The following is a 13,210-nucleotide window of genomic DNA, read 5'->3' as shown; positions in this document are numbered from 1 at the left end:
AGTAATGAATAATTATTTTGCCGTTCACAGTTTAGACTCTTGCGGGCCAGGAGTGTAGTAATGTTTGTGATTTTTTTTTTGGTGTGGCTGCACTTGAATAGTTTTTTTTGTTACTCAAGCTGCCTACGTACTTGCAAAATAATTGATGATTTACTTTACAAGATCAAGCCAACGTAGTTCAACACCCATCTCTTTTTTTTTTTTTTTTTTTTTTTTGGGCGAGCAGTTTATCCTCTTACTTAGGAGTTTACAAAGATTCCACTTTTCATGAGTAGTACCGCTTTAGAAACTTGCCGTTGATAGGCCCCACGCGTAGTCCTTCTGCGTCAACGATTTTGTAAGCCCCATTAGTGTATACCTCTTGCACAACATATGGACCATCCCATTTTGAAGTGAATTTACTTCCAGTCTTACGTGAAGTAATGATAGGTCGTCTCACTGCTAGAACTATGTCCCCCACTTGAAAAGAGCGAGGTCGAACTTTCTTGTTGAATGCGCGTGACAGACGAGCCTGATAGCATTCCGATTTCTGTTGTGCCTGCAGTCTTTTCTCGTCAAGTGCCTCTAACTCTGCTAGACGAAGTTTGTCATTATCATCATTAGTCAACCCTTCTTGAATAGCTACTCGCAATGATGGAATTTGAAGTTCCAAAGGCAAAATAGATTCGACACCATACACCAAAGCGTATGGGGTTGATTGTGTTGCTGTTTTGTATGACGTCCTGTAAGCCCAAAGAGCTTCCCCTATCCTTTCATGCCAGTCGCGTTTTGATTTTGAAACAACTTTGCTCAACAATTTACAAAGTGTTTTATTGAAGGCTTCCGCTAGGCCATTTGCAGGAGCGTTGTACATGGACGATTTATGCTGCGTGAATTTAAACTTCTCACAAAGACTTGTCATCAATGTGTTGAAGAATGGCTTCCCATTGTCAGTGATGATCCGTCGAGGTATACCGTACCTGTAAATGATGTGGGTACGAATGAAGTCGACGACATTTTCTTTCTTGACCTCGCGAAGAGGAATGGCCTCCACCCACTTAGAGAAATAATCAGTTGCTGCTAAGATATATGCTTGACCCGCAGACGACTTTGGTGTAATTGGACCAACCACGTCAAGTCCCCATGCTTCAAAAGGCCAAGATGAGACCGTAGGGTGCAATGGTTCTGGAGGCTGGTGGATGAAATTAGCATGAAACTGACAAGCTTCACATTTCTTCGCGTAGTCCATGCTATCTTGCACCATTGTTGGCCAATAATAGCCCATTGTTTTAAGGCAATCATACAATTTAGGACCTGATTGATGTGCACCACAAATTCCAGCGTGAGCCTCTTCCATGGCTTTCATTGTTTCCTCGTCTCCGATGCATCTCGACCATGAGTGGTTGAAAGATCGTCGAAACAAAGTTCCATTAAAAAGTATAAATCGAGGGGCTCGACGACGAATCTCCATTCTATGCCTTGGGTCACTAGGCAATTTTTGATGACTTAGATAGTCAACAATTGGTTGACGCCAATCTTCTTGGTCAATTTGATGAACAGTGATCATGTCGACTTCCTCATATTCCTCATCTTCAATTTCGTCTATGTCTGACGCAACGACCCAACGGTTACAAACCGGTACTGACATGGTTTCTTCTGCCCCCAGTGCCAAAGTGGCTGCAAGCCCTGCAAGTGCGTCAGCCATTTTGTTGGCACTCCTTGGAACATGATTTAACTTAACAGTGTCAAGCTTCTCAAGCAATTTTGTTGCATGTCTGTGATGAGGAATTAAATCCTCTTTCTTGACTTCATATTCTCCTAAGAGTTGGCTAATCACTAGCTGTGAGTCTCCGTAAATATCCAAGTCCTTTAATCCTAGTCCCACAGCCATTTGGAGGCCTAGAATTAGGGCTTGGTATTCGGCCATATTATTTGAGCATAACTGAGTTAACACAAACGAGTAAGTCAGAACATGCTTTTCTGGAGACAAAAAGACAACCCCAGCTCCAGCGCCATCTTGACGAGCAGCCCCGTCAAAATACATTTCCCAAGGTGGGAGTACGTCAATATAGAACACATCCTCCCCAGGCAAATCAACAGAAAGCTCCCATTCAGGTGGCACTGGATGATCTGCAAAGAAATCTGCTATTGCTTGATCTTTGACCGATTTTTGCGGCACGTACACAATGTCATATTGTTTTATGAGTACAACCCATTTAGCAAGTCGTCCTGAGAGAACTGGTCTTGAAAGGATATACTTGATTGGGTCAGCTTTTGAGATGACATGGACTGTATGAGCCTGCATGTAATGCTTTAACTTTTGGATGGCAAAAACCAAAGCAAGACAAATTTTTTCAATGGGTGAGTAGTTCAATTCAGCACCCACCAAAGTCCGACTCAGGTAGTAAAGAGCCGTCTCTTTGCGATCCTCTATTTCTTGAGCGCACATTGCCCCCAACGACCGCTCTTGTGCAGCAATGTAAAGGATAAGAGGTTTTCCTTTGACTGGTGCCCCCAACACTGGTGGAGAAGACAAATACTTTTTTATGCTTTCGAATGCCTTTCGACACGAGTCATCCCAGTCAAACGAAGTATCTTTTTTCATGAGATGGTTGAATGGGTGACATCTCCCAGCAAGGTTGGAGATGAACCTTCGAATGTATGCCAAACGCCCCTGAAGACCACGAAGTTCTTTAAGGTTTCGAGGTTCGGGCATCTCTTGGATTGCCTTAATCTTTGTCTGATCAATTTCGATACCCCTATGCCAGATAATGAAACCTAGAAATTTTCCAGATGTGACACCGAATGCGCATTTAAGGGGATTCATTTTTAGTTGACATTTTCGTAATCTTTCAAAGACTTTGCGGAGATCAGACAAATGACTCTCCCTCTTTTTGGACTTGACTACTAAGTCATCAACGTAGCATTCCACTATCTTGTGCATCATGTCTTCAAAAATTTTCTGCATCGCACGTTGATACGTGGCTCCTGCGTTCTTCAATCCAAAGGGCATGACTTTATAGCAAAATATCCCTTTCGGTGTGCGGAACGCTGTCGCTTCTTGATCTTCGGGAGCCATGCGGATTTGATTGTATCCGGCTGTACAGTCCATGAAAGACAATGCTTCATGACCAGTCGTAGCATCTATCATTATTTCCGTGACTGGTAGCGGGAAATCGTCTTTCGGGCATGCTTCGTTCAAGTCACGAAAGTCCACACAAACCCGTAATTGTCCATTTTTCTTTCTCACGGGGACTACATTTGCTATCCATGTGGGGTATTTGACTTCACGAATAAAGTCTGCACCAATAAGTTTGTTTACCTCGGATTCAATTTCAGGGATCAACTCCGGTCTAAAACGTCTTTGAGATTGTTTCTTTGGACTAACACCCTTTTTTATCGCCAAGCGATGGACAGCAATTCTCGGGTCGAGACCAGGCATTTCTTTATAGCTCCAAGCAAAGACGTCTTTAAACTCTGAGAGTAATTCAGCATACTCATGTTCTTCCTCTTGAGTGAGAAGAGAGCTAACAAGGACGTGGTTCTTCAAGAGTTCCAAGGTTTAACTCTTTTAGTTCGTCCACAGTCGTCTGCCCCCCATCTTCAAGTATTTTGGGAGCCACCTCGGTCTCTATTTCTTCATCAGAATTTGAGACTTCTTGCGCTGTCACATGATTAGAGGAAACAGACTCTCGGTCGTCCTCCGCAAAATTATCAGATGACTTCTCCTGATTGGTAAACACCACAGTACGAACCCTTGCTTTAAGAGGTTGTTGTTCGGTGATGTCTATGTCTTGAGTACGTTTCATGCGGGAGGGAACCACACTTCTTGCGTCATCACTTTCCTTTGCGTCGTCATTTTTTTCTTGCATCATCATTTCTCTTCCTGATGCGACTAAGTGCCGAACGTCTTGGTTGGTCGTTAGGCATGGATGACACGCCGACACGACTAAAGACGGATCCTTTCCTCTTTGTCTGAGGACTTGATGATATCTTCCTCATACTATCATGTTCACCAAGCCTGTCAAACACAGATGCCTGGTTCTTAGTTGCAGGTGGACACAGTCGATCAAAAACAGAAGTCTTTTCTGGCCGACCATCACTTTCAACTTTACTTTCTTCAACCTCTTTTGCAGTTATATACTGTGAAGATGAGGTATTCACTTTTCGCCATATCGAGATTTTGACTGGTGTAGGGCGTTTAAATCCTACCCCCGTCTTGGATTCTTGAAACCCGTCACCGTACTCCAGAAGTCTCTTTTGTGTGTCATTGAGACCATGAGGTTTAGCATCAATGACTTTACCCATAGGTGTTGGGTTTTCAAAATCATATCCCGACTTCGCCAGGAGCTTATACGCATTCGGGTCAAACTTTTCTTTGTTTAGCTCCTTGACTCCTGAAGGTTCTTCAACTGTAGGCGACTTGATGATTCGATTCTTTTTACCCTTAGCCAGGGGAAAGATTGTTTTACTCTTCAAGTCTTGGAGAGCGACTTCATCAACTTTCTTCTCCACCTTTCCCTCAATTTTAGAGTCCTGGCATTCCTCAAATGGTGATTCTCCTTCTTTGCGTTGCGACTTTGGGATGTACCGCAGGATAGGGGCGGTCGACGACGCTTTTGCCTTTTGGGTGGGTTGAGTGACAACCTCTTTAGTCACCTTTTCCTTCTGAATTTCTTTCCTCTGAATCGGCGGCTCCTTAGGGATTAAGGATGAATCAACTTTCTTCTTATCATCCTTCTTGCCTGTAGAGAGGATTTGAGATGGCAGTATCTCACTTGACGCCCCTTCATCTTCAAAAAATTTTGCGTCAGCGAAGTAGGAATCGGCCTTGGCGAAAGGTTTGACATCCCCATTGATTTTCTTTTCACCTCCACGATAGTATTTGAGACATTGGTGGAGGGTCGAAGCGACGACACCATTTTCATGAAGCCAAGGGCGTCCAAGTAACATCTTGTAAGACGTTTTTGTGTCAATCACGTGGAAAAGGGTAGATGATGTCAACTCCCCCATGGTGAGTTCGAGGCGTATTATGCCTATTGCCCTCTGGCTGTCAAGGTTAAATCCTTGAATGACGATCCGACTGGTTGACAATTCATTTGTTTTTATCCCTAAATCAATCATTGTGGATTTTGGCATGATGTTGACAGCGGATCCACCGTCGACCAAGATACGACCAACTTTTTGTTCACGAATATAGCCAGACACAAACAAAGGTCGATTGTGGGGCTTTGACCCCATGAGCAAATCATCATCTGTAAAGGCTAAAGCTGTATTACAGGACAAACATTTGGCCGAATTTTCCGCAGGATCCCCAGCATCCTTTACCTTGTCAACATATAATTCCGGGTGTTGGAGGGCAAGGGCCACCTGTTGACACATTTCCTTAGGCAAATGGAAAATTTGCTTCCAGCCCATACGTGATGGCAACGCTTCTAAGATAGCGGCAACTTTTGAATCTACCACTGGTTCAGAATGTGGTGAGGTCAATTTTATGGACGTCGCTTCTTCACCGACTAGTTCCTCCTCACCCTCAATGAATGAGACTGTATTGACAGTCACTGCAGTAAAGTAATCTTCTGGAAAAAAATTCTTCCAAAGTTACAGGATCCAAAGGCTCCTGTTCAAGCATATCGATAGGGAGCACAGTCTGTTTGTTAGCACCCCTAAACTTCTTTTTTCCTTTCGAGCGCTTGTCGCTCTTTTTCTTTTGTGGTTTCTTCTTGTGACGGGGGGGTTGCGGTTGTGGCCTGTGTACTTGTTTTCTCGGCCTTTTCCTTGTGACGACCGTCCACCCTCCGTCATCCTCCTCGTGTTCAACTGGCAACACATCATCATGTTGAACTGCTGGTCTGATCACGTAGACAATTACTGGCTCTAAACTTCCAAATTGTAGGGTTTGAGCCTGCAGAAGTGATTCACAAACTACTGAAGCGTGATTAGTTGTAACCGCCTCATCAAGATCAAGTACAATCTTCCCATCTTTAGCAAGTTGCATAATCTTCTCCTTAAGAGTTATGCATTTTTCGATAGGATGACTCACCAGCCTATGATATGGGCAGTATTTAGGATCGGAAGTTCTTCCCATTTGTTCAGGTCGCTTGGACTCGGGAAGTTCTATGACTTTATTTTTAAGCAAGTCATCCAACATGTCAGGCAAGTCGGAGTCTGGGAAGGGGTACTTCTTAGCCTGCAACTCTTTCAAGGTAGGCTTGTCACTCTTGACAAATCTGGAAGATGAGGCTTTGTATTCCTCCTTTGCCTTTCCTGAAATCTTGATAGGCGTTGAACTAGTAGTTACTGACATGGTCTCCTTAGTCAAACTCTTGAAAGGTTTCTCAACCTTAGTGTATTCCTTCTTCTCTTTCTTTGCTTTCGAAGAAGTCCCCTTTTTCTTGTTTTTGAGGGAGATCTCCATATCATGAGCCCTCGTTGCCAGCTCTTGAAATGATCTCGGCCTTATACCCTGTAAGATATAAAGAAGATCCCAGTCCATTCCATTGATGCACATTTCTACAGCAGAAGTTTCAGTCAGACGATCTTTGCATTCCAGACTCAACGCGCGCCAACGGTTGATGTACTCAAGGACCGGCTCATCCTTCCATTGTTCAGTTTGTGTTAGCTCTGTCATGCTAACTACGCGTTGAGTGCTAAAGAACCTTTTGTAAAACTCCGTCTCCATTTGATCCCAACTGTCAATGGATTGCGCGGGCAGACCAGTGTACCAATCAAAGGCAGTCCCTTTGAGAGAACGGACAAATTGCTTAATGAGCAAATCGTCTGTTGTACCGCCATTGTTACATGTCTCTATGAAGTGTGCGACATGCTGCTTGGGATTACCCTTCCCATCAAATTGGTTGAATTTTGGTGGATGGTAACCTGTTGGCATCCGCAGCTTGTCAATTCTCTTCGTATAAGGTTTGACGTAACGTTGATTACCGTGAGAGCCTCCTCCCAGTTCACTTTTGATAGCTTTGGCTACCATGTCTTGTATTTTTTTGGCATTGACTTTGACAGAGCCACCTGAGTGACTACTAGAGTCAGAGCTATCACCATCACTCTCAGAACTCCCGTGACTTGAAGGGGTGTTTGTAGGACGTTTTTTAAGCTTCTTAGTTAGATGCTTGATTTTAGCATCTTTTTCTTCTCCATCCACCTTTAGCCGTTCGAGAAGAACCCTCATCTCAGCAAGTTGCTCCTCCACAGTTTTCGCGTTAATCACCATTACAGACGCAGTGTCTGCATGTGAGAACTCAAAGGGGACCTCTTCGAATGTCGCAGTTGGAGAAACACTTCCAGTTTCAGAGTTGTTCTCTCCGTCATAAAATTCGAAGAGTGGGCTATTGTGGATGACCATCTTGTCATAAGCTCCAAGAAAGTTTTGCTTCAATTTAAGAGAAGCAACAGGATGTTGTTCCAGTTTAGCTGGAAACGCTGAACCGAATACACGGGCTTCATGTGAACTTTGGGAGGAAGGTGTGACAAACACCTTAGGAACTGAGGGAAAAGCATGGTGTTTGCGCGCCTTGGTAGGAACGCATGCAGTTTGCAGATCTGCTACAGCAGAGGCAGTATTCTTCTTCCTCATTCCTCTCGTAATGATACCAGTGTTCTGAAACATTGCAGCCAATGCTGCAGCTCGCTCCTGAACTGTGATAGATGTAACGCCAGCGGGTTGAGGGTCAATTTTCTTTGGATCCATGGAAACAGAGATGAGAGGCAGAGATAGTCCCACCGAGCGTGCCAAAATTTGTTTACACAAATTTTCTAGTCTAGGAAAATAAGATAGAAAATAATGTAACAAAGTATTTTTATTGATATTTGAATGTTTGGGTACAATCTCTGTAATTGACAGTTTACAAGAAATAAACTAAGTCCTCTGATTCTGTTTCGCAGCTGACGATGACACGTGTGTGACACCTGGATTTGGTTTTAGGGTGACAGTCGTTTGATGACGTCAACCTGAGTTTGGGTTTAGGGTGACAGTCGTCTGATGATGTCAACCTGAGTTTGAGTTTAGGGTGACGGTCGTCTGATGATGTCAACCTGAGTTTGAGTTTGGCTAAGCAGTCGACACAAATTTGATGTGTTTATTGACTACTTTCAGAGAGAATTCCCAGAGAATTTATGGACTCTTGAGAATAATGAATTTCTGATCCCCCGCCACGGAAGTAGACGAGAAGTATTTATAGGAGATGAAAACTTCTTTACTGGACTTGATAGGTTTAGGCTCGGGCCCATTTTGTGACTTGAGAGTCTTTAACCTGGTCCACTTGGTTTGTTTATTTCGGGTTAACAATATGACCTAGCCCAAAAATATATGATCCAAATTGTATTTGAGTAATTCAGATATTTAATTTGGGTGGGCTAAATTAATTAAGATGGATTAATATTATGATATCGGTCCAAAACAATTAATTTATTTAAAATGTAATACATTATAAATTTTTAGTGTCCACAGTTTCATTTGTTTTTTCATTTTTCAGGTGGTAAAAAAACAAGTTTTAATATTTTTTTAGATGGTAAAATACAAGTTTTAAATTTTTAAATGGTAAAAAACAACTTTTCAATTTCTGTAGGTGGTAAAGTACAATTTGTCCTAAAATAAATATAAAAATACCTTTAGATACACCTTTCACAATGTAAACAAAATTAATTTAACTCATCCAAAGCTTGTAATGAAGTTGTAACCACCCTACAATCATTACATATAATTAAACTCAATAATTTAACAGACACTTGTAATTTTTTTTTAAAGGATTTACTTTTTATTAAAGAAACTAATACACACTTGACTTGAAATCACTAAACTCTAAAGTCTCCTCACCATTTGCCTTTAAAACCCATTATCATTCACTAATCCAGTCATTAACAATTATGGACGAACCTAACCTCCGTCGTCGCCGCCAAAGGCAACCATCCCCGCCACCAGCTAATCCTCATAACGATGAACAACCCGATTCAATCATCCCAATATTAACCGTCATCGCCGCCATCTGCATCATCCTCTTCTACCTTAACTACAAACCCAATAACCCCACTCTCTCCATCACCGACATCAAAATCCCAACCTTCATTGGATCCTCCAGTGGGTCCACCGTCGCCTTATCCGTTTCCTTTTTCGGGTTCGTCGCAAACCCGACCCGCTCAGTCTTCTCTTACTCTAGTAGCTCTGCCAACCTCTTCTACTCCGGTCAACTTGTTGGGTCCATGGTCATCCCGGGAAGACGTGTCGCCTCCGGAATGGAGAACGTGATGGAGGTGACTGTAAATGTGAACTCGATTCCGGTTACGGAGGTCGGGTATACCCGGTCGATGTTCGGGTTAAGGATGGGGAAGCCGACGATGGAGCTGGAATTGATGATCAAGTTAGTTGGGAAGACAACCGTTTTCGGGTATTTCAATCGTCATGTTGAGTGTTATGCTGAATGTGTTGTTTCCGTCGTTATTTCAGATGGAACTTTGCATCACATTGATTGCTACTACGACTAGCTTACCTCCGTTCGTTCCTTTCTATTCGTGCATATTTCCTTGATCACTTGATGGGGTGTTTGTTTTGTGGAATTGTGGGTTGACTTGGGATTTGGGAATGGGAAATGAGAAGGTGTAAATGAGAAGCTAACCTTGCTTGTTGTGTGGGAATGGGAAATAAATGTGGGATTGGTAAATAAATGGGTAAATAAATGGGTGTATTCCCTTGATTTTATTCCCATACAAGGTGTAGGGAATTGAAATGGGATTAGAGATAAAGAGTGAATTGACCAATTTGTCATTAGTGAAATCAAAAGGGAAGAAAATAATCAAGGATTTTTCAGTATTTTTTGTTATTTATTCATAATCAACTCTCAATCTATTCTAATCACTAAACAAACAAGAGATATGTCAATATTATACCAAGTATATATTCTTTTGAATTCACAATTCTCAATTTATATCCACCCTCTATTCTCCAAATTCTCATTCCCACATACTAAATTTCCCGCGACTGCTTGTAAATTTATCTCTTTGCATATTCACCTTTTTTTTTTAATAAAGAAAATTCAACTGATATCTCTCATATATACTGTTGAAATATACATCCTTTTGTAGAGACGATCTATCAGTTTGTTGTAGTTGCGAGAACAATTTCCATCCGATTCCTCTAAACCAATTTGAAATTTGTTTTATAATTGTTGCAATCTCGTATAATTTTTTTACCAACGAAACATATTCGCAACACTCCATCAAAACTAAATTAAACACTAACATACTCAAACTAATCCAAGTATCCAACCACAAGGGAATTCACCCCAATCAAACGATGTAATTTTATTGAAATTGACAGTTTGACATAGGAACTGAGGAACATGAATAATAAACAAAAGAGTCTGAAATTATAAAAATCTGAAACGGGGGTATTATGAATTAAAACAAATTATAAAGAATAAGTACAAGAAAAACATATGATGATGCAAGAGGAGGAATATAATTCCAGACGAGGATAGTTGGATTTTTAAATCCAGATAATTTAAGGATTAAGGGCCGCCTATATAATCATACTCCGTACGTATATAGTATGCAAGTGTAGTCGAATTTCGGCAATTAATTACTTCCTCCATTTTTTTATTATTGCACCATATACCTTGGACACAAGAATTAAGAAAGGAGCTAAAATGTGAGAGATTGACAAAAATACCCATGTGATTAAGTACAAGTTTTTAGGTAAAGAACAAGTGGGGTTTGGTCCCCACCACCCATATAAGGATACAAATGTCATTTCATGTAGGTAAACTTGTCAAAAAAGGAAATGATGCAATTAATATGCAATTTCCGAAAAAGGAAAACGGTGCAATAAAAAAAAAAAAAATGGATGAAGTATGTGAGATGAACACAATATTGATGTTAAATTCACTTTGTCAATGAACACAATATTGAATCGTCGTTGTAGGATGGGCCTTCCAAGTCTTATAAGCGCTCCTTTTCACCAATGAAGTCGTAGTCTGATGATACAGACGGAAGTCTTGTGTAGATAGATTACAACTTTTAACTTTTAATTATGTTTGTCTTATTTGTACGGAGTAGTTTGTAATACCTTAACTAAGTGTGTCTTGGTCTAGTGGAAATGATTTCACCTTCCAACCAAAAGGTTGGGGGTTCAATCCCCACTAGGAGCTCTTTGAGGGAGGGTTCCCCTTATCACTCCCCCCACTCTCAAAGTGTCTAGCCTGTTAACCCGGGCGGGTTGACCCGTGCGGGGTTCCGACCCGGTAGGGCTATTCATCTTACCTTGCAAAAAAAAAAAAAAGAAGTTTGTAATACCTTATGACTCATTCGCACCAAAATAATTAATTAATTACATAGTACTCCTTTTGACCTTGTCAAAAATGTTTGCCATACAAGGTAAGACGATAATGATGTAGACGAGTTCGATCCCAAATCTTGAGTACCACCACTCAAAACTTTATCAACTAAACTACTCCGTAGTTGATATCCACTTAAAAACATATTATGTATATGGGCTACTAAATAATTGTAAACGAAAAGTTAAGATGGCCTGGTCCGGCACTTAAAACTCCACTAAAGCTGCTCAACACGATCCACATTCTGATTTTTATAAGATTTATAAGATTATAAGCCATATATATATGCTTATCAGTATTAATCATGATCCATGAACCATATTAGCCATTACTCACTTACATAAGGATCGAGTGTGAAATAGCTGCAACTCGCAAGTGTGCATCGAAGGCTTCATTGCATCTACAATATGAGAAATTGAGAATTATACGAGAAAATTTACAACTTGTTGCAATTGCGTGTCTAAAGGAGTTTTGTTTTGCTCATTTTAAAATTTTAAAATGAGAAAAACTAATAAAGAGCGTAAAACACCCTTGTAAAGTTATACTTCTACCTAGTGTTTTTCACATTATTTGAACTTTAGACACGCCATACTTTTCTAATTTTTACTCTGTACCAACTGATCTATTCGTTGGACGACAATGTTACATAAATATTCACAGGCCGACCACGGGGATTTCTAAACTTCAAGTGGCTTGTGTCTATATGGACACAAGTGAATACCAATACATGTAATTTAATTAGTATCAATAACACAAAATTACTTAGAAGTATCAATACAAGTCATTTTGTGTTATTACTTATTAGTATTAAAATATTATATATTGGTACTAAATTTTCTGTATTGGTACTCACTTATGTCCATATAGACACAAATCACTTGAGGCAAAGATTTCCTCGCCGAGTACTCCCCTCAACACCATTTTTAAAAGTAGTTGACGTTGTTTTTCCCTCTAGGTGTGTTTGAACTTTGAAGTCCATTTGATCTCTGAATAGGCTTGTACAACTAACTCCAAATAAACTATTTCACTTAACTCCTTAGATAATTCAATGATAATTTAGTACTTGGTAGAATCGTAGTACTACGTTAATTAAGTTTTAACAACCTTAAATTATTTCATATTTCAAACATAATAAATTAAACACATAATTGTAATAAAATATTACAAAAGGGTTTACTTTGAATAATTAAACTCTCAAGTCTCCTCCCATTTCGCCTTTAAAAACCATTACTAATTAACCTCCTTTCAATCTCTCTTCCCTCCAACAAATCATCACATTAATTATGGTAGAACCACCTGCAGAGCCACGAATCGACATTAGGTGGTCCAGAATCTCCAAATGGATATGGACCACCATTATCGAAAAATTGCTCATCCTCGCCGCCGTCTGTTTGTTCTGCTTCTACTTGATGTACACCCCCATAAAACCCACTCTCTCAATCAAGGACGTCAAAATCCCGACGTTTACAGAATCGGAGATCACCAGCGACGCCACCGCCACCTTCACCGTTAACTTCACCGGCATCGTTGTAAACCCGCCACGCCACTCAGTCTTCACTTACTCAAGTAGCTCTGTCATTGCTAGCCTTTTCTGTTCCGGTCAACAGGTTGGATCCATGATCATCCCTGCAAAACGAGTCGTTGCCAATGTAAATTTAATTGATGTGTCGATAAGTGTGGACTCGCTTCCGGTTGAGGAGGTTAAGTATATCTCGGTAATGTCTGTACTAAAGAAGGAGAAGCCGATGTTGGAGATGGAGTTGAAGATGAAGTTAGTTGGAAAGACGACCGCCGTTTTCTGGGTTTTCACTCGTCATGTTGAATGTGTAACTCAATGTCGTGTGTGGGTCGTTATTGAAGATGGAACCTTGCATCGTAATGATTGCGTATGA

At 40.8% G+C, this 13,210-nt stretch overlaps 3 protein-coding genes across 3 annotated transcripts; 2 read left to right on the top strand and 1 right to left on the bottom strand.

Annotated features, from left to right (window-relative positions):
* Positions 1–265: 265 nt before the first annotated feature.
* On the bottom strand, positions 266–3,421 carry LOC130463672 (uncharacterized). The gene has a single exon (XM_056832873.1). It carries the CDS (start codon positions 3,419–3,421, stop codon positions 266–268), a length of 3,156 nt encoding a protein of 1,051 aa, XP_056688851.1.
* A 5,435-nt stretch (positions 3,422–8,856) lies between these two features.
* Positions 8,857–9,471, top strand: LOC110786356 (uncharacterized). The gene has a single exon (XM_021990900.1). The coding sequence runs from the start codon at positions 8,857–8,859 to the stop codon at positions 9,469–9,471; it is 615 nt and encodes a 204-aa protein (XP_021846592.1).
* A 3,130-nt stretch (positions 9,472–12,601) lies between these two features.
* On the top strand, positions 12,602–13,210 carry LOC110786357 (uncharacterized). The gene has a single exon (XM_021990902.1). The coding sequence runs from the start codon at positions 12,602–12,604 to the stop codon at positions 13,208–13,210; it is 609 nt and encodes a 202-aa protein (XP_021846594.1).

Source organism: Spinacia oleracea, chromosome 6, assembly GCF_020520425.1.
Source record: "Spinacia oleracea cultivar Varoflay chromosome 6, BTI_SOV_V1, whole genome shotgun sequence".
Classification (NCBI taxonomy): domain Eukaryota; kingdom Viridiplantae; phylum Streptophyta; class Magnoliopsida; order Caryophyllales; family Amaranthaceae; genus Spinacia; species Spinacia oleracea.
This window is presented reverse-complemented; position numbering and strand designations above follow the sequence as displayed.

Excerpts from the sequence above, each read along its gene's own strand:
- LOC110786357 (XM_021990902.1), top strand. The coding sequence starts at position 12,602 with ATGGTAGAACCACCTGCAGAGCCACGAATCGACATTAGGTGGTCCAGA.
- LOC110786356 (XM_021990900.1), top strand. The coding sequence starts at position 8,857 with ATGGACGAACCTAACCTCCGTCGTCGCCGCCAAAGGCAACCATCCCCG.
- LOC130463672 (XM_056832873.1), bottom strand. The coding sequence starts at position 3,421 with ATGCCTGGTCTCGACCCGAGAATTGCTGTCCATCGCTTGGCGATAAAA.